General features: G+C 40.2%; 1 protein-coding gene and 1 long non-coding RNA gene across 3 annotated transcripts; one reads left to right on the top strand and one right to left on the bottom strand.

Annotated features, from left to right (window-relative positions):
• Window positions 1-3,684: 3,684 nt before the first annotated feature.
• LOC124258961 lies at window positions 3,685-7,208 on the bottom strand. Its single transcript, XR_006893717.1, has 3 exons — window positions 7,071-7,208; window positions 6,432-6,608; window positions 3,685-3,786 (listed from the first exon to the last, which is right to left on the bottom strand). It is a non-coding gene; the product is annotated as an uncharacterized LOC124258961 (long non-coding RNA).
• LOC124258959 (A disintegrin and metalloproteinase with thrombospondin motifs adt-1-like) lies at window positions 3,795-18,217 on the top strand. 2 transcript variants are annotated; one of them, XM_046693027.1, is made up of 7 exons: window positions 3,795-3,892; window positions 13,284-13,616; window positions 14,241-14,459; window positions 15,234-15,506; window positions 15,931-16,137; window positions 16,567-16,645; window positions 17,191-18,217. In XM_046693027.1, the coding sequence occupies exons 2-7, from the start codon at window positions 13,301-13,303 to the stop codon at window positions 17,399-17,401; spliced, it is 1,305 nt and encodes a 434-aa protein (XP_046548983.1). In that variant the 5' UTR covers window positions 3,795-3,892; window positions 13,284-13,300; the 3' UTR covers window positions 17,402-18,217. The 2 variants fall into 2 exon arrangements, with proteins under 2 accessions (XP_046548983.1, XP_046548984.1); XM_046693028.1 differs by having other exon boundaries at window positions 16,573-16,645.
• Window positions 18,218-22,170: the final 3,953 nt, after the last annotated feature.

The raw sequence follows: 22,170 nt of genomic DNA on the forward strand, positions 1-22,170 counted from the left end.
CTGTTCATGGACTTGACTTCACAACATATTTTATGGCGAGAATTACGCTTTCCGCGAATCTGTGATGTCATAAGTGATTGTAAGTGATCCATTCATGCAATATTCAGAGCTCCTTCCTCTTTATACAAAAGCAACATGTTTGTGAGGATGGTCAAGCAACTGATGTTCAATAGTGACTTATCGATTTCGCGAATATCTGGTGTCATAACCGATTTTCAGGGATTCATTCATATAGATATAATTGTCACCAAAATGACTGTTCTTGCATTCACGTTCAACTGCAATCGTTGCAGATAATCAAATGATATTTTTCAGTTGTTAACATTCTGCATTGACTTGGAACCTGCACGTCTAAGTCATCCTTAACTTTCTTTCTAAAATGTGACCATATGCTGACGTCATGGAATGGATACAACAACAACAATGTTCTTTGGTTGACCTCTTTATTTGCATCCCACACTTCACAGTCAACATGTATGATGTACAACATAATGGTGGGGAGAATGTCATATGACCTGCTTGGTTTGAGAAATAAGCAAACGTTTTAGAAAGCGACGTGAAAGTATTCATGTGTTATAATGAAAGTGAGTCTGACGTAAATACGGTGAACTACCGTTATAACGAACTCAGAGGGAACACGGAGATTAGTTCGTCATTCGGTACAACCAACACACGGATGTAACGAACTGTTTCTGCCCTGGCCACTTTCTGTATATTTTAGCCAAAACTACGGCTACAAGTCAAACCATTCATTACACAACAGTCTCGTTTCCTGCTGACTGGGTTTCGTCCTATTGCGCAACATAGTATAATAACCAGTCCAGAATGTTGAGACCAATTCATTCAACTAGATACATATAATATTAGTCAGTATTAGTTGGTACATCTAAGCACTTGTATATTGCAACGCTACGCTTCGTTTAATTCTTACAAACACGTCGTGCAGCGTGCACTGTTGTACAGCGTGCTCTGACAAACGGAAATCTGGAAATCGTGGTAATCTCAAAACGAGGCTCTGCCGCTAGAAAGGTTTGGCGATCTGGTACGGACTCGATATTATATCAATCGCATTGTGCGTTACAAAACTACACTTAATTAGCACAAAGACTGACCTACTGAGTTTGGCTTTACGCCGCTTTTAGCAATATTCCAGCAGGGGACAGCGGGGACACCAGAAATGGGCGTCACACATTGTCCCGATGTGGGATTCGAACCAGGTCTTCAGCGTGACGAGCCAACGCTTTAACCATTAGGCTACCCCACCGCCCCATGTAGCACAAAGAACACATAACAGGTGTAACCAGTGAGCCAGATGAAATGTGAATCATTTTACGACCTCATCTAACATGGGCAGTCTGTGACGTCTTAGTTAAAGTCATGCTGACAACCCCTCGCCATAAAATATAGAAATACGATGTTATTAAAGTTTTCTTACGTAACAAAGAATTGGAAATCAGTGTTACCACAGTTGTTTGTGGAGTCTCTTTACACTTTCACACGAGAAACTTCGGATCGGCTGAAAAGTAGGTCATTGTTTGAATAGATTAATGAGACTCATGTTTCAGTTTGAACGAATTAATATTCGTGTTCCCGTGAGTTCGTTGTAATAGAAGTTTATTATAGTATTTCGGCTAAAACATACAGTCAGTGGCCAGGACAGAAACAGTTCGTTATATCCGTTTTAAAAGAGTGCTCGGTGTACACGTAGTATACTACATGCGTTAGTAAGTCTGTGTCCTTGTGAATTCTTTTTTTCAACACGAGCAAATTTTTGATAATTTCATTGTCAGATGTATATGTACTGAATATGTCTACCTGTTCCACAACAGGTACATCTGGCACAAAGCGGAAATACTGCCCCATTTCGATTAAAAGATACAGCCAGTGACCAGGAAGAAAACTAGTTCGGTATGTGTGTTAGTTCGTCATAAATGTACTTAACAGGACTCGCTGTCTCAAACGAACCGTCAGCCACGTTGTGTCATAGAGATAGGTAGATTTTTCACCTTCTCAATATTCAGTTCAGGTACATATCAACATATCCTCTAACCTCTGTGTTTTACAGGTTCTTGTAGATGTGTGTGTTCGGGAACAGTAGAGCTCATATAAGAAAATTAACACCGAATGATTGGTTGGTTGGTTTGTTGTCTAACACCGTACCGCACCGCCGCGGTCTGTAATAATCGAGTTTGGACAATCAAGTGATCAACAGCATGAGCATCGATCTATGCAACTGGGATACGATGACATGTGTCAACCAAGCCAGCGAGCCTGACCACCCGATCCCGTTAGTCACCTCTTACGACAAGCATGGGTTGCTGAAGATCAGTTCTAAACGGATCTTCACGGTCACAGAGCACAATAAAAAACACTTGTAACACGATTACTCTTGTTGCCAACACAGGGTGATCATCAAGGTTATCGGCTCAACAATGTGATCATAAACTAGCCACGGTTTCGGGTTCGTTTTTAGATATAGCTAGAATACAATTTTATACTTCATTATCCTTTTCATCAGAAACATCGCTCATAAGGTCAAATTCTAAAACTGTTTTGGCGCTGTTGCCACATAAACACAAGTCATCACATCACATACATACACTCAGTTTATACAAAAATATAACCACCTGTCATTCTCATGACAACGCATTCAATGTGGATCTGACGTAGATGGTGACGCTTCCTCTAACCGTAAGAATTGTTAATGGAAACTTATCAAGCGTGTCTGTCATATCTGAAAAGTAAAAAAGCATAATGTCACTGATTCCTTTGAATAGCATTCTCTTTGCTTAGATTTTAAAGTATTTAAAGGCATGTGGAGTATATTTACTATTCAAAATATAGAGTGAGAGAGTTTTAGGTCGCTTTTAGCAATATATCAGCAATATCACGGCAGGAAACACCAGAAATGGGCTTCACACATTGCGCCCATTGTTCTTTATCCTACGACTATAAGTGATTACATTCTACCAAGAAAAGAAATGTTTTGTTTTCTAAATAAATAATGCAGTTGTTGAACATAGTAAGTTGGTAACTATCTGAATAAAAAAAACATTCTGTGTGGATACAGATTATGTCATTGGGCAAAACTACTTCTTGGATACACTTACCAGTCGCAGGTTCGGTTGCATTGAGGATATCCATTTTCAGACATTTTCTGGCAAGATAAGGACTGGCAGACTGAAAGGCTTCTTTCTCTGAAGTTGTCATCGCAATGTCAGATGTCATTGCAAATTGGCCGATTTCAACAGTCTCGTTTAGCCTCTGTTTCTGAGTAAAAAAAGAGTGATTGTCATGAGAAAAATTTAAGATACCAATAACACAGGGATACGCATTTTCAAAAGTGAGTGAGTGAGTGAGTTTAGTTTTACGCCGCACTCTGCAATATTCCAGCTATATGGCGGCGGTCTGTAAATATCGAGTCTGGACCAGACAATCCAGTGATCAACAGCATGAGCATCGATCTACGCATCTTCATAAAGCGTCAATATATCAATGTTTATTTTCTATTTTATAGAATCAGTCGTCAAGTGACCATTTTCGTATGAATGCTTTCAACGGCAACGTTTTGACACAATATGTAAGTTACAAATAACCCCCGAAATAGGAACCATTGAATCAATATAAATGGATTTATGAATATCAGCGATGACACCGGGTGTTGACAAGCTCACCTTCCCTGGCCAGTATGTCATTCATGGTGGTATTGAAGTCGTTGGTGATGTTTCCTTGTAAAACGATGCACTTCCGTCTGCCTGACACGTAGGCCTTAGTCACCATCAAGTCCTGTAGGATGTAAATTTGTCATTTCCATATATTCAACACTTTGATAATACAGCAAACATTTGGGTACAGCCCTGCAGCCCAGACACTCGGAGGTCGGAGTCGTCAGGTAGATATGCTCTTGTTTTCTCCTAATCGGTAATATAGGACTTGTGTTGGAACTAGTAAATGAAAATTAAAGAGTGTGATAGAGAGAAGTAAATATACGTACATGACACTTAACTGCGTCATACCACGAATCCGAATTTAATATCTCAGCTAATGAACTTAATATTATGATTCGGGACTTTTTTGTCAGCTTTATATAATGTTACTCTTTCAAACATAGCGTCAAAGCACTTGTGGCTCATTCGTAGTGAAAACGGTTTCAGAATTATTCAGATAAAGTTCAAAGTACATGGGCTCGTTTGTTAAAGTGATGTCATTTGGGCTGTCGAATTTATATCAAGTTATAAATAGTTTGGGACTAGCTTTGCGCTGCTACTAAAGATATTGTCGGACAAGTATTCCTTATTGTAAGTGTTTAAGAATGAACAGTCTAAACTGAGGTCACTATTTCACATAATGATGTTTTTTCTGTGATATAACTAAATAGAGGATATTATATGAGTGCCCATGTCATACTATCTTCACGACACAAGTGCCTAAATGTTGGTATTTCCCGAGCGATAGCCGATATTTAGGCACGAGTGTCGTAAACATAGTATGATATGGGCACGAATATGATATTCTGTTTATTACCGAGGTTGTCAAATTGAGGAAAATAAACCTAAATCTACTTTCAAACATAGGCTGGCTACCCGCCGTCACCGCATGTAGAACGCAACGTCACGGAACAAACGTGACGTCATAGCATTGTTCATGACAATATTTTCGCACTCGTAGGTACGAAAATAATGTTCACATCACACATCTGGTTGACGCGTAGTGATATAACTAAAATAATGTTCACATCACACATCGGGCTGATAAATTAAAGGATGTATAGAGTAAAAAGTCCCTAAGGACATAAATAATTTAGGAAACATTTTGAAACAAACATGTATTTTCAAAGAAAACATACTAAACTCAATGAGAGTAACAAAAACATATAATTAAATAAAGCAAGCATTAAAAACTACAAAGTAAAGCCATTAAGTCTGAACAAAGCTCCTACTTTGATGTTTATTATGGAACAAGTCATACATGCTCGCCTCAGGTTAAGGCGTTATGATTTAGGTTAGAAAAAATTTATTCGACATCTCTTTCCTCTGTTGTTATCAGTGTCAAACATATTTCCACTACTTTCCTGTTTGGCCTTTATCACTTTATCAGTATTATTGTCTGAAAGGATATGATCTCGATTTTGTACTTCTCTGAGTGGCATTTTTAGAAGTTATATAAAAAAGAAACTGATACAAAACTTCTTCAATCTGTGTATGATTTTATCTTGATTTGAGATAGATTTAAACCGCCGTACTCTTGACGTGTTACTATTTCGTTCCCGCAAGCTGTGTCTCTGTATTCCCTGACTCTTTATCTTACTTTCATGTAAAATACTTTAATTTCATTGGTCAATGACGATTTATAAAAGAACGTTTCCGTGTTACTCCTCCCAGGAGGATGACAACTGGAAGAATTATTACCCGCTGCCACGGTAACCGCCAAACTCTCCGCCGAGAAGCTGTATCGCTAACAATCGTATGACATCATAATATGACGCACGCAGTGCACTGAAGTCGAAAACCGTTCGATTAGCTGTTTTTGAGTTCACCAAGTACACATTCACTGTTTTATTTAAATCATTTTATACATTGCATCGTTTGCACACTAAACTTAAACATAATTAACCATTTTTATAGCAGTTTTAAGCTTGTCAGAATGTTTGACTGATTCGAAAAATCCAGTGGAGAGGCAGACGCCATTTAGTATACATGTCATATCGTCGGAAGCGAGCTTATCGATCTTCAAAATAAAATACAATGATATTTTGTACACTTTACATGGCGGTAAGATAAATAAGTCGTAAACTTCTCCCTCGGGAAATGCGGTCTGATGTACGCCGCTTTGTAGCAGTGTTATTCCTCGCCTACAGGCTCGGGTGACACTGCTACAAAGATACGTACATCAGACTGTATTACTGTTTAACATATAACATTTTTATATCCCTTTTAATAAAATATAACTCGTTAGTATACCTGAAATATTGTTAACATTAAAACACCAAACTGACGCTTAGCGAACCCCCCCCAGAAGAAAACAAAACAAAAAACAAAACAAAAACAAAACAAAACAAAAAAACGAAACAACAACAACAACAACAAAAAACAACAACCCAAAAACAAAACAACAACAACAAAAAAACCATCCCAACTGTGCAAAATGACAGTGTGATCAATTGTGACTAAGGACCAGTCGTGAAGATCCGGGTTACAATTGATCTTCAGCAACCCATGCTTGTCTAAGAGGCGACTAACGAGATCGGGTGGTCAGGTTCGCTGACATGTCATCTTATCCCAATTGCATAGATCGATGTTCATGCTGTTGATCACTGGATTGTCTAGTCCAGACTCGATTATTTAAAGACCGCCGTTATATAGCTGGAATACTGCTGACTGTGGCGTTGAACAACAAACTAACCAACCGCCTAAGGCTCCTGGTGTACTCACACTGCTATAGTCGATGTAGGAGTAGGATCGGGTGATGTTGAACGCCGTCAGCCGTCTGTCAGAGGATCGGAAGAATATTCTCTCTTTGGATTTCAAAATGGCGGCCGCTTCTTTAACAGTTACGTTGATGTCTAGGTCACGTGACCATCTGCTCCTTAAAACCTGTGCCCGGCGTCGCTGCAAATACACAGACAAGTCATTTGTGGATGTTTCATATTAATTTACATTTGTATATACCCTCCATACATAATATTCAAATAAAACAATATGTTCACTGAAAGAATAGAACTGTCATTCCCTTCACCCCCGTACCCTGAGATGCCAGATACATTGTGATAATTACCGACCAAGAGTGTCATGATTTCATGACATCCTTTGTATTGCGCGTACACGCACGCGCACACATGCGGTCACATACACACGCATTCGCATAAATACAAAGACATACATACATACATGCGAGCGCACACACGCACGCACGCACGCACGCACGCACGCACGCACACACACACACACATACATACATACATACATACATACATACACGAACGCACTTCATTCAGATGAATTCATTTTGGTTAGAAATGGCTGTGGTGAAGCTATTTCTCGGTGGTGGCTATTCCACACCGTAATCCCTACACGTTTGTGTGCAGATATCTCCGATGGAAACCTCTGATACAAAAATAGCTCCTTGAAACACACGCGCACATACAATAATCAACTCTGCCAAGGTTCCTGATAGGACGAACTCAACTGGTTGAGGTTTGTGAGTCATTTCCGAAGTGAAAGGATTGCGAATTATTGAAATACATAAAGCTCTGTACCTGTTGCCGTGTTTAACCTTGACCCATACAGCTGCACAAGGCAAGCCCCAGAATGACGACCAGTGTTTCAGTGACCCTCATGGTGATATGTGACAGACTCCAATACAACCCTGAGCCTGTGTTTAACATTTATAGCGCCCGGGCTGGACAATGCCGTTTGTTTCGATGACCATGGGGCAGTTATGTCACTGACGGATCTGACACAGATTGATCAAAGGCTCTCCTGACGTCAGTTGTGTTTTCGTGAACATTGATTAATGTATGCACGCGGTGAGAGCCAGGTTCATTTACATCCGTCATCTTGTCTCATAGCTGCCCTATTTGGTTCCATCAATGTCTTCACCCTTGTTAAATTTATTATTTAAAAGTAGATAAGTTCCTCTTCGGATTATTTGTCCCAGACGAAGAAATGGCGGATATTGTCGCCAAAAAGATAAGATCGCAAATTCCTATTAGAATTGGACAATACAAACAGAAATTGATCCGTCCGCTAAATACATACTGTAAATCAATAAAATAATGCGAGGTACTTATTAATGCGAAAAATGCGACTATATATGAAGCGCCTTATTAAATATCGCATTATTATATTGTCCTTTGCACTCGATATCGTTATTACTAGTATTTGGGTCATGATAACCCAGTGAACAAAGACGAACGATTGATTCACAAAAATTCCTTTATTGGCATAATAACATCGACATTATATTATATCAACAAGTAAAACATATTATGGGGAAGAAAAATTGAGCGTTAATCATTTAAGTTGTAATACAATCTTTGAATAAACAGTCTAGTTTACATTGTTTGAACTCACTGGACCACGTCCAGCAGACTTGCCAACTGCCATCCACGTAAGTTTTACCTCACGATTTCTGCCTACCTTTTCAATTGCGCTCTGTATCAGAGCATGAACAGGTTTCATGACGCTAACCCTGAAATCAACACGTTTGTGATCGTCTTTTGTATCTACATCTCTATGATTGAAATGGAGAAAACAATTGATCACGAGTAGGACTAATGGTTTGAACACGTTTTAAGTAGTGCTGGTATTGGCATACAACCTGCGATACGATACATTACGATACTAACATTTTAGTCACCTCGATTTATTGCCAAAGTATCGTGCACTTAAGCTGCAATACGATGCGAATCCCGATACAAGGGTGGCGATAAGATACGTATCACAATATTAAAATTTTTAAGTCTAACACCAACTGTAAAACACATTAAGATAAAAACAAAACTATTTTAAAATTCGTCAAATTGCGCCAGCGGTTTTTTAATGTTCATTGAGAAATGAGATAATAAGGTTTATACACTGACTTTGTGAAAGTTAATAAAATGGGATCGCTATGTTTGACACAGTTCCTGACGCAAGAATTTCCGAGAAACTTATGAAGGGAAAATAAGTATGCATATATTTTAATCATCAAACAAAAGTGACAGATATCGCTATTTGGCAATATTCAAAGTAAAACATCGATGTATCGTGTCCCATTTGAAGTATCGTATCGGGATATACGACAACGTAAAACTTTGTATCGATTCACTTTATCGGCGGCCCATGGATCGATGCATCGATGTGTATCGATGAATCGTCACACCAGTAGTTTTAAGTTTTCAAGTTATCATTGTACATGTGATTGAAGTGAAGAGTGATTGAGTGAGTGAGTCGGCTTCAGACATTGTACCCATCTAGTCAATCTTACTTGGAGTGACAGTCAATTGTTCAATACAGAATAAATCAAGCCATACAAACATGTCCATAGTAATAAAAACTGTGACCATTGTCATGATGCTAAACACGTGATGCTAAATGATGCTAACACGTGCTCTCGAAAACCGTTTATAATTACACTGTACGGATATAGACGTAATACTGTAAAACATGCATGTCGTTTAACTGATGAGATTATGAAAGCTAATTCTGTAAGCATAGCCACATCATGCCTTGGGTCTCCAACATTGGGACAACCTTTCCCTAGTTAGACAATACGTCGCTTAATTCAGTCAGTGTTACTTGTTTACGTGTATGATTGGCATCGGCAATATGTAGCTCGAGGGTTTCCGGATTGCGCAACGTGTCAAACACATGGCCGACTTGTCAGTGATTTGCCGCGTACAGGCAACACCGTGAAGGATTGTATCTCGGTGGGCTAGCATTCATTGTAAAATCAGCATTTGTCCAGCAGCAGCAGCACACACACACATACACGCAAGCACGCAGAGACAGAGAGAGAGACAAACACGTACATATACACACACGCACGCACGCGCGTGCACACATATACTCTCACACACACTGACACAGAGACAAGAATTCTCAGCACACACACACAAACACACATATATACCCCACAACATCCCCCATACACCCCCGACCCCATACCAACACCAACCCACCCACCACATCCCCCTACACGCATACACCCACCCACAGCCACACCCATATCAACACACCCACCCCACAAACACACAAACATACACACGACCACACAAACACACACATCCGAGACCCAAACCCATACCAATATCCCACACCCACCCCCACCGACCCCCACACACATACACACACACTCCCCACCCTCCACATCTCCTCCAACCCCACCCCACCCCACCTACACACCCATATCCACACACCCACACCCCTTCCACACACACAGGGACACACAACACACAGAGAGAAACACATACATCCCGAAGTATGGACGAAGTATGGCAACTAACGGGGTCGGTGGCACATGTCATCGTATTCCAATTGCGTAGTTAGATGCTCATGATGTTGATCACTGGATTATATGGTCCAAACTGCTGGAATATTGCTGAGTGCGTTAAACAACAAACAAACACACTGACAAAATATAGATATGGATCTTATTCAACAAGGAAACAAAACCTTGTCGTTTAATGCACAGAGCGACGTTACCATGTACACTCTTCAAAAAAAGAAACGCATAGGTGATTTTGAGAATTGTTTTACTCATGTAGCTGCGGCAAAAACCATACAAATGTACTATTACTTTACAAAACGTCATCTTTGCGTAATTGTAAACAGCTGCAGTGCCAAAAACGCGGCAATTTTAACCCACACCCTCATCCTCAGAGTCTGGCATCTAATCGCCAACACACAATTAGCTGCCTGACTCTGAGGGTGTGGGTTCGAATCCCGGATGGGACTCAAGCCAACAAAAGTACTAAAATTTGTACTTTACTAAGAAAGTGTAATCCCAAATGTAACATTATGTTATATTTGACCACTTTCTAAATGGCATTGTGTATTCACAGCTTTCGGCTGTGGGAGTCGTGCCAATTATCAGACGCTTATCAGAGGGGTACACAAAGTCCGCAGTCTAGACTACCAGTTGTCCGACATCTTTTTTTGTGGAAGCCGCCGTGGCTAAGTGGGTTAGATGGCTGACTTTGTGTGTTAGCGATTTGGTGCCTGAATCTGAGGATGTGTGTTCGAATTCCGGATGGGACTCATGTCAACAAAAGTCTTGCAATAGCCTCAAAGACTGCACACCCCATCCCTATTTGAGAAGAATTTCCGACCAAACTGTCAGGAATCGATTACGTGAAAGGGGGATTCAATCAACAAGGCCATTTGCTTCCCTTGTTATGAGAGACTTCTATTGGCGCATTCGCGTGCGGTGGTGTCCGGAGCTGGAACCTTAGAAACTGGAAGCGAGTCTGGTTCAGGGATGAATCACGATTTCTTACTGGCGAGATGGAAGACAGCGTGTTCACCATCGACGCTTTGCCCCTAATTGCATTCGAGACGTCGACGTATTCGGTGGAGAGATTGTCATGGAGTGGGGTGTGACATCCAGCACATAAGGATCTGATTTAGTGCTGGTTCAGGGGAAGTTGACAGCAAATCTGTACATCAACGAAGTCCCTGCACGTCACATGCTTCCGATTATGGACCGACAGAGGGAGTTGTTCCAGCATGACAACGCTACTTCACATACAGCACGTGTCACGGTCCGCTACCTTGCCAGTTCTAACGTCAAGGTCTTGTCATGGCCTTCCCGATCACTAGATTTAAACCCGATAGAACACATGTGATGAACTCGATCGACGTGTACGTCAACGTCAAAACACGCCTCAGACACTTCCACAACTCGCCATCGAATTGCAGAAAGAGTGGCCAAGAATTCTATGTCTGTGCCGAGACGGTGCCGAGCAGTAATTGCTGCCAATGGTGGTCATACAAAGCATTGACTTGGACGCCATCTTGTGGACTCAAGTAAACAGAAATACAACAATAAAAGCTGTTGTTGTGTTGGCGAACTCTTTGTCTATGCACATGTGAATTTACACCCTTTTAAACAGTGAAATCTTTATTTTTGAAGAGTGTATATTTTTACACCTTAGTTTGATAAATGTACAGGATAAGCTAAGAACGCCGGTCATTGAAATGCAAAAGAAATAAAAGGTTGTGTGTGGTTTTGTGCATAGAGCCTAGATCGCAAATCAGTTGAAGTTAAGCAACGTTGGTCGCGGACAGTCTTTGGATGGGTGATCGTGTTTGGCAACTTGACTGCTGAGAGTTTCTAGGACTTCATTCCTGCCCCACAACAAAGCACACGTGACAAATGTGGTCTCACCTTAAGCAGGTGCGTTTGTTCATGAACTGCCTCTGTTCACCCAGCAGTGAATGAGTACCCGGTGAGATAAGTCATATGACGGTTAACCTTCTGGCACCTTGGCTTATCCGGGGTAATAATGCGTAACCGCTTTGAGCATACACAAGTGCATGGAAACAGGCGCTTTATAAATGGTCATTATTATCATTACAAGAAGTTGTTATCCATAAAACTGCGTGTTTCCTTATTTACTCACAAACTTGTAGAATGCCGATTAAACAGTTAGGATGTTTTTTGGTTTTTAAAAAAATGTTTTTATTGGTTCCCAAGATTAAAATATTACAGATATACAAAACCGTATTACATACGGCTTAAAGTAATATGGCTACATGATGTACAGGTGAGATATAACGTATTAATATTTTTATAAACATGCATAATTCATTAAATAGGTAATGTATAGATAATGTCAGGCACAAATTAATACATTTTGAGTCATCTAAGTACTGGGGAGAGAAGGTCCATTTATGATGGAAATTATTTATTTATTATTGTTTTTGTTGATATATGATTTTCCACAAAGAATACTTCTTTTAGAGTTTTTATATATAAAGTTAGATTTGGAAGCATATTTTTAATACTGCATAAGTAAATATGTCTCTTCGAAGCAATGATTATGTGATTTAGTAGTCAAAGCATGTTTTTTGATAATTTCAATGAATGTGGATAAAAATTGTTAAGCCATATTTGTAGGTTTATCCAAAAGGTTTGAGTCTCCTAACATTCCTAGTACATAATGCCTTGTAGAAATCTATATTGAAAGTCTATAAGCTTTGTATCTTGCAATCCCTTTCTATATACATGTACTGTGCTTTTGATTTATCTAAATTTATTTTCGAACCTGACATTTTATAAAATGCATTAATTGTGTTGATAGCAACATATAAACTGTCCTCAGTTCCATCCAGAAATAGTTCAGTATCATCATTGATATTGATCCAGTTTATATTCCTTATCATTGATGACAATACCTTAATGTTTTCATTGTTTCTTTAACAGTTAGGATGTTATTAACATTGATTATTTGTCCACGGTGGTGGACTGAGTACCACCAATAAGTACCACTATTGACGATATTTCCGATTATCGATCATCGAAAAGCCAGCCCTATTCCACCACCGTGGCCTGTCTCTATATTATGCTCAGGATGATGTCATGGAAAAACATGTCACCACTCACCAGTACTCATAGTTACGTCTCCGATATTCTCGGTAATCGATCCATATTTATTTATCGATTATCGATATCTAAGATCTATACTGATAGATCTGTGAATATGTAATACATGTATACCCAAATAACCAGCATAACATCAGTATTATGTTTATATCATTATTGTATGTCTTCGACAAAACGTTTCCTCCTATTTCCTTAAGATATTCAATGTCCTGAGATGGGTCTGGTGAAGGTGTGCATCGCCATGGTGCTGCCTCTGGTGGTGCACTGTGTGTGTGAACCCGGGATTCAGGCCTGTGAGTGGGAGTCTTGGGGTGTGTGGAGCTCCTGCACCAGAACATGTGCTGGGCTGAGAACCAGAACACGGAAGATGTGCTGTGGAGTTCATGTTCCAGACTGTATCGGTAAATGCCACCGACCAAACACGTCTGTGGAGACACAGCCATGTGCGACACACTGCCCCAATGGTGGAAGCTACATTGATGGATACTGTCACTGTCCTCCTCTCAGATATGGAATTTGTTGTGAACGAGGTGAGAGTTATAGGTTAATAATCAGCTGTTCGATTTACCGTGGAGTTTAGTTCTCAAGTCACCAAGCCCTGTTTGTTGCTAATATGGATTTTTAATGAATGATTTGCAGCTTTGCATTTATCTTGTGTACCAGTCAGCATCTGTTTGTTTTAGATGAAATGTCTATGATGTATAATCTATATGACAAATATATTTATCTATATTACGTCTGTGTGTGTCAGCTCCACACGTGGGTCATACCCGCATCGTATACGGACAACAACGGTATTAGTACGACCTCGCGAAGATGCCCATATTTCATCATGTACACAGAATAAGCTCAACATCGTTCATAAATTCTCTTCTCTAGTGCCAACCAATGTACGGAGAACGTGTTTGTTTACCCTGTTCACACTACACAAAGCGGCAGTGAAATATTATTGGAAACACATAACATAAGGTGCTTTAATGCAAATAATCTGAATAGCTATTATCTTGAAAATGTATGCGGTAGCTAATGCAATGTACTAATGCAAACCCAAGTTAGGAGAATGGTTAGTTGAGCTAAAAAAAATGAAGATCAGATAAACACCAATGTAGTAGCTACAAGGTTACCCTAACAAACATCCTATTCATGTTTACCAGACGAGACGGCTCCGTCTGGTGACTGTGCCCGACACTGCACGTGGATTAACTGGTTCTCATGGGGAAACTGCAGCACAAACTGTGGCTGTGCAACACGAACCAGGAAAAGATGGCGCTGTTGTCAAAGGGGGTTGAACAGTACTGAGTGTACAGCTGATTGCAACTTCCGGGACAAGAGCACTGAAGAGAGAGTCTGCACTAAACACTGCACCGGGAATGGTAAGGGGTGGGGTCATAGACTGAAACAGTTATACTGTATGTGTCACATAATATCCTAAGCGTTTGTCATATACAGGTCGAATTATTGATTTATTGAGACCTTAATGTTAACAATAATACAAAGAGGTTGTTTATTCATATATTGTTATCCTTTCTTACTGCTCCAACTTCTAAATGTCCCTCAAACAAGCTAATACAAAGACCACCAGGCATTGAAAGTTAAGGCCATGCTGTCAGTGTGTTGTAAGTGAGAACTGTCATATGTATATATACATGGTCACGATCTAAATGAACATTTGGTTGAAGCCTTCCTGAAGGCCACACTATGAAGAAATATGTAGTAGACAGTGCGAGAGACATCGTATGGCAGTCATCAAATGGTTACCACAGTCAACCGCGTTCCTGCTACAATTCACCATTTCGCGTCAATTTGTGCAATTTGCTTACAGTTTATCCCTGCCGTCTCTAATATGCGAGGTGCCATGCTTGTCGTAAGAGTCGACTAACGGATCGAACTCGCTGACTTGGATGACTCGACAACAATGACATTAACAATAGTATGGGAATATTGACAAACGTAATGAGTGCATTTAATAAAGTGAAACGACTAAACCCTTTCCACATCCATAAGAAATCTCTGCTAAATGTCGATTGTACAATTGTGACTATGTTATGAGCATATATTTGTTTCAGCAGTATTACAGCTGTATGACGTTGTTGTAAACCAGTAACAAATGAAACATATCAAATCCAAGAATATATATCTTCACGTAGACCAGAGTCAGACTTGCCAACTATGTTCCTGGAACAACTGGCAATCATGGAACAGTTGCAGCCAGACGTGTGGAGGAGGACAAAGGTCAAGGTCACGGTCACCTTGTTGCTGTGAAGGCCAATCCAATAAGGACTGTCTGTTTGACTGCCAGTTGTCGGAGAACGACTCAGTTCAATCCGAGAACTGCAGTGAAGTTTGTTTCAACAACGGAAGCTTCTCAAGCAGCATCTGCCACTGTGGACAAGGCTATTCTGGACCTTGCTGCACTGATGGTAGGATGCTTCTTTATCTTTTGATTGCTGAGTATGGATCGGGTGGTCAGGGATGCTGACATGGTTGACACATGTCATCGGTTCCCAATTGTTCAGATCGATGCTTATACTGTTGATCACTGAATTGTCTGGTCCAGATTCGATTATTTACGGACAGCCGCTATATATCTGGAATATTGCTGACTGCGGCGTAAAACTCATCTCACTTACTCTTAGATGTGTACGTAGTACACGAAAGGTTGTCACTGATATAGAATGAACTCCGACTGTGTCCTAAACCACACAACGGCAAGGAACAGCCAGAATACATAGTGCTCATGTGAAAGGTCTTCTTCGCCTCGAGGACTATGAATAGAATTCGTATCCCTTCATTATGGCTTTTTTTTATAGAATTTTGAATGAAACCTTTCTAATTTCATTTCAGAGGTAACTGATGGCAAGTGTACAAAATGCACCTTGGGGATGTGGGGACGGTGGGGATCTTGCAATGACTCTAAGAACGGGGAGGTAACGAGAAGGCGATCCCTCTGCTGTCGTGTGGGGCAGAAGGAGAACGAGTGTGACGCCCAGTGTAAGCGAGAGAGACATGGAACTGTCGACGTGAAACAATGTGACCTTTTTATAGTGAAAGGTAGGTCAACTGTGAAAGAGTTTAATATATTAACCATGAACGCCGTCACTCTTATCATGGTCGTGTCAGATGGTATAAGGGGTGGTGGGGTAGCCTAATGGTTAAAGCGTCCGCTTGTCACTATGAAGACCAGGGTACAATTCCCCACATAGATACAATGCCTGAAGCCCATTTCACGTTTCCCTTGCGGTTTTATTGCTGGAATATTGCTCAAAGCGGCTTAAAACCATACTCACTCACGCAGATGGCACGACTGTCGTGTCGGACACACTGTTAGTATATACCCTATATGTTCCGTACTACCATTCCAGAACAGAGTCAACATAGATCATCTGAAGTTCCTGAAAGGCATTTAAATGTTGGACGAACACTGTATACTTCAGGCTGTAATGGCATATTATTTAATGCGATGTATATATTGGTTAACAGTTTCAGATTCAACCCAACTTCACTTTATGTACACCATCATCGCCTCTGTCGCATCCGTTGTCTTCACGTCGCTTGTCTGGTAGGTATGATTCTGAAATGTGTACCTTTCCGAGTGAGTGAGTGAGTGAGTGAGTGAGTGAAAAGTTTATGTCCATTGTATGATTCCGACTATGTTCCGACACTACTGTCATGTGTGTGAGTGAGGGAGGGAGGGAGAGAGAAGGGGGACGGCTCAAGGAGGGAGTGGGCTCCACGCATTGTTCCCATGTACCCATCTGACTTAATATTATTCAATTCGAATATGTACTTAATGAATCTAACAATACAAAAAAATTCAAAAGATCCCACGGGCATAAGAAATGTGTATGTCTGTTGTACGATTTTGACTAAATTGTAATCATAAGCCTTGTTTATTGACTGATATACATGAAGTCAGCTGCGCCAGACGCTGTAGTTAACGCAAACCTCACAACTGATTTCAATCCAGACAAAGCCTCCAAGTCTACAAATACAGATACAGATACAGAGCGTCCTACTGACGAAAAGACAACACAAGGCAATATCTCAATGTAAAGTAAAATATAAGAGATGCTTCTTTAGATAATACGAATATTCTTTTTTTAGGACTGCTGCTTATTGCATCAGGAACAGGAAGTGCAGGGGGCCACCAGGCCAGCAGGGATCATGTGATGTCAACAGTCCAGCTGAAATGGACATCTATCCCAGTCTACAAGCTGATCGGAGAGACGTAGCTCGTAACGTCAACCAGAATACATGCTGTGACAGTGATGCATGTGAGCCCGTGTATGAAAGACCACAAGACCTGTTTATGTAATGTGCCCATGTTGGTGTCCCCTGCCGTGACATAGCTTGGATGTTGCTAAAGGCGACGTAAATCTCAACTTGCTCACTCACTCACTTTTATGTAATGCCGACTATTTTTTCGGTTAAACGTTCGGTTATAACTTGTTAAACATTTATCAATCACAACACGGCTCGGATCAGAATATGGAGGTTTTGAAGGTTTTCGCCGCCGTTGTTCAAATCCCAATTGCGTAGAGTGATGTTGCTCATTGGAATGTCTGGTCCAGATTCGATTATAAACAGACCACCGCCTATAGCTGGACTATTGCTGAGTGTGGCGCTAAACGAGCAACAGACCATTTTCCGTAAGAAATCTCTGCTAAAAGCAGGACGTGATGTACAATTCCGACAGTGTCTTGAGCCACACGTTGGCATGAGGTAGCCAGAATGAACTTCTGTCATAGCACACATGTGGAAAGTCTTCTTCGCCTCAAGGGTTATGTTGTCTCAATACAGATTGTGTCAATGTGTTTGTCATGTTTTCGTTTTGGGTATGATAATAGTACCAAAAGGAGGTTCAGTGGTTAGATATAATTATTGTGGACCTTTCTTGACACCGAACCACGTGGAAGTTCATAGATGATGTTTAGTACTTCAGAATGCTTTGGGACGATGCATATCCGTTGTTAGGAACAAACAGTGTAATTTTGGGGTAGTTGCGAGGTAAGTACTATGAACCGTTTTCAAAGGGAGGTTACTCTAGTCTGTGCAACTTCGTGTGTGTTTAGACTGTCCGGTCAAGTTGTTTCGTAACATGACTACAAAATAAAGGCCGCTGTGAAAAGCTTTTTCAGCTGTTTTTAATTCGGAAAATCCTCTACGCCACTACGGTCTTTGAGTGCAAGCAAAAAACAAATGTGAACTGTCTGGCTGTCGTGTCATTACGTTATGGGTGTATTTACAAAAGCGAGACCACAGCAAGGAATGAGCGAGTGAGTATGGTTTTACGCTGCTTTAGTCATATCCAAGCAACATCAAGGCGGTGGACACCAGAAATTGGCTTTGCACATTGCGCTCAAGTGGGGAATCGAACTCGGATCTTCCATGTCACGAGCAAACGCTGTAACCATTGTGCTACCCCACCACCCAGGAAGGAAGGGAAATAGTTTAAACACATTCTTACGCGAAAAGTAAGATAAACTAAACCCTTCAGTCGTAGCATTACGTTTAATTCACGAATAATGTTAATACAAAGTTAATCAAAATATGGTGATTATGATTTAAGTACCATACTATCGTTGAAATATTTTATAATTTTTATCTTCTCAGATTCGTTTCGATATTTCTGTAAATATAGATATAGAGCAACCTTCCTAAATTCTATTAAGAATGAAAGTTAATCTTTCAGACACGGAATTTTGAGACACATGTGCTGGACCCAGCAAGTTATCTATCTTCGTTTTATAGATGTCTTTGTTAACTCGATTTACGATTTGTCTTTTGCATTTGTTATGCTGTTAACCTTGCCTACTTGTTACATAAGTAATGAATTGTCTTGTCCTTATCAATGTATACAGCTTGCTTGTTCAGCTTGACCTGAGCTACTCTACATATGCATGACCCAGGAGGTCATATGGCACAAACGGCAGGTCGAGTTAACCTCATTAAATAGGGGAGCAGAGAATGTTAAACGACGACCTTGTCTCGGCTGTTGGGACATGTTGACACCTGACAGAGATGCACCCCTTCACAATAATAGACCCAACCAGCTTTGACACGGTCATGCAAAGCATTAGTATTCACTTGATCAGGTCAAGCTGAACAAGCTGTAGGTTGTTGCTGTTCTTGTTTCCAACTTGTGCCCTTGTAATCAGCGCATATCAAACACCATGTTCAAACCAATTAGGGACCAACCACTTTCTCTTCCTCACACAGAAGTTTTATTACCCCAAAACACCTTTTATTTCCTCACCAATAAAATGTCCAGTGCACGTTCCGTTTTGAAAAAACCCCCCGAAATCTTACTATTTCTCTTAGAGACATTGCATAGATATGTGATCAAGTACAGTGTTAACAAAATAAGAATAATATACCAATAATGATCACGTAACACAGAAGATAAAGCGTGTATAATGAATAGACATTTTCTTCAGCGACAAGCCGGAAGTCAAGAAGCGTTTGTGCATAATATGTCCTTCATTGTTTCTTACAAAGTTTCGAGGCTGTTTTTGTGTGTCTATTTTGAGGATTCTGCCAAGAACGGGCAAACAGATCCATAAAATGCCTTTGTAAATAATGAACAGGTTGTTATCAAAACAATTGTCTTCGCTTTCACTGATCTTTTAACTAACAATTGTAACAAAAACATCAGTGACAATTCCGAAAGCCAATTTTCAGTTTGTCTATTTGACTTTGTACTCAACTCGCTACAAATATCCTGTTCAACATTCACCACATTCACCACATATATTGTTTATAATCTCTGTCATCTTTAGAGGTTTTTTATTTACATGTTAGTTGTTATTATCCACCCACCACCTTTATGTGTCAATACCTTTTACTTTTACAATGTGACCCATGCCTTCAGCATGTTTCACCGCGTTGATTTATAGGCTGTTTGCCATTCACCATCGATATTTATCTCTGTTACACTTGCCAATGCAATGTATCGTATAACATCACAGTTTTAGTAGTTTCCGTTTATGCAGATTAGAACAATATCTGTTGGGCACTGTTTACAATAGTTTTGGTTAATTGTGTTTCATTTTTGTATCAACTATTTTCATTTCTGATAATTAAACTACTTGTATTCCTTAAACACGTGGGTTTTCTGATTTGTTCTGGAATCACGGCTGTATGGACAATGTGTCTATAAGGAATCAATTGTCTACATTACATATACTTTTCTTCGTAGCAGTTAGGTCATGTAGGCAACTTATATAGATGTGATATGTTGGCTTGTTTGACAGTACAGACGGTGATATTTTTTCAGAACAAAACATATTTTCGCACTATTCATATCAGTTTGTTTTCATCCCAGCTACGCTTAACTGAGAACAAATACGCTGTTTGCTAGACTACAGCTGTATCTGGAGAGGAAGTGAGAGCGTGTGTTTGGACGACGTTTAGATCCGGGTTTGAATCGATAATCAGCAACCCATGCTTGTCGTAAGAGTCGACTAACCGGATTGGGTGGTCGTATCCCAATTGCATAGATTGATGCTCATGTTGTTGATCACTCGATGGTCGGGTCACGACTCGATTATTTGCAGACCGACGCCAAATAGCTGTAATATTGGCGAGTGCGGGGTTAAATAACAAACAGTTATAACACAGTTATTTTACCTGTAGGTCATTTATCCATGGATAGGGTGGCCGGTATTTTATCTGTTCATGGGTGTATTTGTTACTCTCATTGTGAAAGATTAGATTCAGTTTGAAGACAGGTGTCACGTGAGAAAGTCAAAAGTGAAATCAGATATTTACATGTAATATACATTCTATATAGTTTCTATTCCACACCAGCTTGATGTTGTGGCTGACATGTATCAGGAAATGCTAAAATAAAACCCAACTGTCGATTATCAGCCAAAACTGTTTGCGTAAAAGGCAAGATAGCGGTATTTGCAACACTGTACATAAATCTTCTGTTCTGTTAATGAACACTAATAATACAGTTGATATTTGCCAACTGGGTATGTATATTCACCCTGCGATTGCATACAAAAAACACCGTCTGTACACAGTGTGACTGTATGCCATTATTGTCATCTGACTTTATACTATAGTCCTGTGGCTTCTTCAGTGCTGGAATAAAAGCGACTTGACATGTACCAAGTCAACGAGCCTGACCACCCGATTTCCGTTAGTCACCTGTTACGACAAGCATGGTTGGCTGAAGACTAATTCAAATGTAATAGGACTTTCTGAGCCACAGTGCTTGATATAGTGAGTGAGTGAGTTTTAGTTTTACGCCGCACTGAGAAATATTCAAGCTTTATGGCGCGGTCTAGAAATAGTCGAGTCTGGACCACACAATCCAGTGATCAACAGCATGAGCATCAATCTACGCAATTGGGAACCAATGACATGTGTCAACAAGCCAGCGAGCCTTACCACCTGATCACGTTAGTCGCCTCTTACGACAAGCATGGGTTACTGAAGGTTCATTCTAACCCGGACTTTCAGATAGAGTCCCTGTAGTTATATCTTTGTTCAAACAGGTTAACGACAGACTTTCCTTGTATACAGTACTTCCTTGTTTCGATAGATATGGGTATTTTCCTCATCGCTGTGAAGTTACTGACACATGTCCAGGCTACAGAACGGCCAGAAGCAAGTATGTTTATGAGTTCGCCAGCTGTTACAAACACCCGAGGCAAAGGGTAGGATAGAACACACAGGCTGATAACAGGCACTGGGGACTATTTTAAACATTTAAGCACTTTGAATTAATCCCTTGGCCCAAACTGATGTGTTTTTTTATGTAGATGAAAATTATACAAAGGTAGAATAAATGTTTTGATTACTTCTGTGGCTAAGTCGTCAGACAACTGTTATACGAGTGTATCACATTTGTATGGGACAAACTGAGGTAAGGGTTCCCAAATCAAAACGATTACATGTATTTCCAATTCAAACGAAAACGAAAATAACTCCGTTTCTTAACTTCATTTTTACATGTTCTTGACATATGCCAGATCCTAACTCAGTAGAAGGTACTCATGATAACATCCTCCCAAAGTAACGAGGTCACATTTACAACAGTAGATGTATACACGTGCGATAAATGATTTAATG

The sequence above is a fragment of the Haliotis rubra genome, unplaced genomic scaffold (assembly GCF_003918875.1).
Source record: "Haliotis rubra isolate DU_JTF1 unplaced genomic scaffold, ASM391887v1 Scf704, whole genome shotgun sequence".
Classification (NCBI taxonomy): Eukaryota; Metazoa; Mollusca; class Gastropoda; order Lepetellida; family Haliotidae; genus Haliotis; species Haliotis rubra.